The sequence below is a fragment of the Austrofundulus limnaeus genome, unplaced genomic scaffold (genome assembly GCF_001266775.1).
Source record: "Austrofundulus limnaeus strain Quisiro unplaced genomic scaffold, Austrofundulus_limnaeus-1.0 Scaffold22, whole genome shotgun sequence".
NCBI classification, from domain to species: Eukaryota; Metazoa; Chordata; class Actinopteri; order Cyprinodontiformes; family Rivulidae; genus Austrofundulus; species Austrofundulus limnaeus.
Genome location: NW_013952424.1, coordinates 112,101 through 115,988, shown reverse-complemented (window position 1 = coordinate 115,988; position 3,888 = coordinate 112,101). Strand labels below are relative to the sequence as shown.

The following is a 3,888-nucleotide window of genomic DNA, read 5'->3' as shown; positions in this document are numbered from 1 at the left end:
ACAGGTGGGTGTAGAAACATCAACCTTTCTGCTCTACAGCAGAACGGTTCAACACCAGAAATCTTAAGTTGACTAAAGAAATCCTGACAGGACTCGGTTTACTCTGAAGGACCATGTTTCAGTTTTTCTTGTGTTGACTGTAGAACCACCTCCTCTCTGGCCCAAAGTTGTGTCTCCAGTCCTGATTCTGCTGTTTGTCCTGGCTGCTGTCCTGGGTTTGGTCTTCTACTGTAGATATAAGAAGATGAAATGTAAACCAGGTACGTAAGAGACGAGCTCATTCCAAGCTTCTTCCATCTTTACCAAAAATAAAAAAATAAAAACCTACAGCTTTTAAAAGTTACAGAAACAAACTAAAAATTATGAATGTTCAACACAGCGTTGCCAACTTAACGACTTTGTCTCCAGTTTAGTGAGTTTTCAGACCCCTCTAACCATGGGGCATGTTCACTTTTTAGCTCACTTTTTGAGTGTGAAAATTTTTCCACTAACATTTTGTTATTTAGCTCACTGTTCTTACATTTAACTCATTTTTACTAAATGTTGTATTTAAATGCAAAAAAAAAAAAACTATCTAAATATTAAATCCTAAATTTAAATGTTTAAATCTAAATGTAAAAGTTAAACCTCAAATGTTGAAGTTCACATTTAGGTATTTTGGAATGGAACGCAGCCTTTGCTGTCATGTTGTGACATCATCATCCTGAGACAACAGCAACCACTAGTGTGCCGATGCAGCTAAAGCTTTCCTTCAAGACATCAAACTTGCAGTTATGGCTGAAACTGCTGGACCACAGGGACCACCCATGTTGTTTTTATGAACACATTTTGAATTTAGATTTTAAATATTATTTTCAGCAGCATTAGCAACGGCTAGCAGTGGCTAGCAGCGGCCATCGTTGATGTTTGTCGCAGGATGATGACATCGTCCTGGTTATCTGAAGCTAACTTCTAACACTTCTAACACTGCTAAAGATAAAATTTGATACTAAATTCAAAATGTGTCCATAAAAACCATATGATGGTTAGTGAGATTTCAGACCCCATTGACCAGTAAAGATTTAAATTTAACGTAGTAAAAATTAGCTAAATGTAAGAACAGTGAGCTAAATAATGAAAAACATGTTAGTGAAAATTTTTTAACATTTCATTTTACACTTGTCCTTCCATATATGACAACTTTTCTTTAAAAAAAGTGACTAGCGACAAATCTAGTAACTTTTTACGACGTTATTGGAGACTCTTAGAACTTTTGGTGACAGTGCTTTCCTCTGAGTGTTGCTGTGAGCCCCTCCCCCTTTCCAAAGTGGTGAAAAGAGGTCCGACTCGCTGAAACTTCGTGCAGCAACACCAGCTGCAGTCAGAGCAGAGAGGAGACCGCAGCTAAAGCCTGGTTTGAAGTTGACGTGTTGAACACTGCGCGAGGCTGCGCGTGCTAACAGTGACACAATCGTGCCATCCCCACCCCGGTGCAATGGCCCAGCATGGTTGTGCACCTCCGAATTTTTGTAACTTTCAAATTCAAATAGTTTGTTTATCATCAAGCTCTTGCTCTCCTATTGACAACATTTCAAAAGTGATAAAGCGTAACGCCACATGTTCTTTTGGAGAATACTACAATGTAAGTGTCAAGTATAAACGCTGCTGGTGAGGGTAGATGCGCCCTTCGCAACACACAAAAGCGCAACTATAATGGAGCCTTATGAGTTGCGCAAAATTTATTTATGTAATGTAGATCTAAGCATTAAAGTCATAAAATTGTTTTCTTTTCTATTCATTTGTTCATTGTGTTTTTACTCTCCTACAACCTAAATCACAATTATTGGCAAATGTCAAAATATGCAAATTAGACAACGACATTTAGCAACTTCTAGAACAGCCAATTGTGACTTCCCTGACAACAGGGGTTCAACAGAACCATTTTTAAAAACTGGTGTTGACATGAAGTGTGGTACTACTGGAAAAAAAACTTGTTGGACTACAGGAAGCTGAGGACAGATGTCAGCTTAGAAAGAAAATGATTGACCATCAGGTAGACGTTGTCCTCTGCTCTGTCCTCAGTCTACGAGCTGCAGTTGGCGAGTGCTGGGGAGGGGGAACCGTCTGTCCTGCTGCCCTGTAAAACCAGACGTTTCCTTCCTGCGGACGCCACCGTGGAGTGGAGACACATTAACAAAGATGTGGTGGTCCACATGTATTCAAACGACACACGACAGCCTATCATACAGATAGAGAACTACCAAAACCGCACCAAGATGATGGAGAACCCGCTGAGAACCGGAGACTTGTCTTTGACATTGCACTCTCCCTGTCCTGCAGACAGTGGTCTCTATGTCTGCACCGTGCAGAAGCGTGGACACAAAGTCAAACAGAAAGTTGTGTCTCTCCACGTTAAAGGTAAGACCTTTGAACACATCGCTGGTTAGAAAACTGGGCTTTTGTTTTGTAGCCTTCTAACAAAACCTGCGTTACAATCCAGGACAGTAAAGGCACTAAAGGGTTAAAGTATACCAAAGTATTCACCAAAGAGGGGCTGGGGTAAAAAGGACACCCTTGACCACACTGTCTTATCCTGTAGAGTCCTGAAATCCTGTAGAGTTGGTCAATGGCCGTCTACTACAGAGGACCCCTGGTCCTGGTGACCCCACTGTCCTTATGTTTCCCTGACTGACAGGCTTCTGCTAAACCTCATGACATTCTGATTAGATAATTGAATTATTTGAATCAGGGTGGAGGATAGTGGACCTCCAGGGTCGGGGACCTCTGGTTTACTGGTTTCCGATTTTGTGACACCCCTCCAACGGTGACGCTTGCAGTCCCCTTTAATAAAAGTGTTTTTTAAGGTTAGAATCACTCTGTAATTGTTTATTTTCTCCCTCTCTGCAGAAAACGGTGCATTTTTAGTTGCAGATTTAGTGTTTGGTGACGTAGTTCCAGATGGACAACTGTGTCCACCTGAAAACAGGACCGGAAGCATCGGAGACGATGAGAGTCTGAGGGGGGGCCTAAAGGATAGCCTGAGGGGGAGCCTGAAGGGCAGTACTGACCAAAGATCGTCTGCCTCCTCTTTGTGGTAACATTTCCTTTTAATAATTTTGTCTGTTATTTGTTGTTAAATCAGACTTTTAAAGCAAAAATTATTCAATTCAATTCAGTTTCAGTTCAGTTTATTTATATAGCGCCAAGTCACGACAACTGTGATGAAGCTGTGTTTGTCCCGTTTCCTCTGCAGGTCGAGCAACAGGGAAGTTCATCTGTCACATCAATCAATCTATGAAAATGACTGATTTTACAAACCGGCTGCCTGATCAGCTCAACATGATGCAGGCATCAGAAAGACCAATGGGACACATAGCCTGATACACATTTACACGTAACACATGGACAACATTTTGAAACACATCGAGATCTGCCAGCTGTTGACTCCAAACCAGTTTGTACTTTTGTAAAGTTCTTTATTATTTTTGTCTGAAAGGTGCTGTATAAATAAAAAAAAGATTTAATTTTGTAAACATTAAGTTTCACAACGTAAAACCTAACAACACAAAAAAGAACCAAAGAGACCAATAAGCAGTGGTGTTCCACAGGGTTCGATATTCGGTCCCAAGTTATTTATGTTTGTTTAAAACAAGATATTTACATGAACTGTATGAAAACAACTTTTTTTTCTATCCAGGAATCAGCCTCTCCTGTTTTTCACCTGTTCAAAGGCAGATCCTTGTTACTACATAGTAACTCCATTGGGGTAGTACTCAGTCTGATTAGATTTGGGCTTCAAAGGGTCAAAGGTCAAGATCATTTATGGTGATTGGTAATATAAAACTGGCATTTTTTTCTATTTCGTCAACAGGCAGGCAGAGGCATACCAGTCAATGCTTTGGCATTGAG

At 40.5% G+C, this 3,888-nt stretch overlaps 1 protein-coding gene across 1 annotated transcript; it reads left to right on the top strand.

Annotated features, from left to right (window-relative positions):
• Positions 1-6: 6 nt before the first annotated feature.
• LOC106514706 (butyrophilin-like protein 8) lies at positions 7-3,888 on the top strand. The gene is made up of 4 exons (XM_014004104.1): positions 7-260; positions 2,062-2,397; positions 2,887-3,073; positions 3,233-3,888. Exons 1-4 carry the CDS (start codon positions 245-247, stop codon positions 3,285-3,287), a joined length of 594 nt encoding a protein of 197 aa, XP_013859558.1. The 5' UTR covers positions 7-244; the 3' UTR covers positions 3,288-3,888.

Coding starts and splice junctions, on each gene's coding strand:
- LOC106514706 (XM_014004104.1), top strand. Junction 2,398..2,886: donor TGTGTCTCTCCACGTTAAAG/GTAAGACCTTTG, acceptor CCCTCTCTGCAG/AAAACGGTGCATTTTTAGTT. Junction 3,074..3,232: donor TCGTCTGCCTCCTCTTTGTG/GTAACATTTCCT, acceptor TTTCCTCTGCAG/GTCGAGCAACAGGGAAGTTC.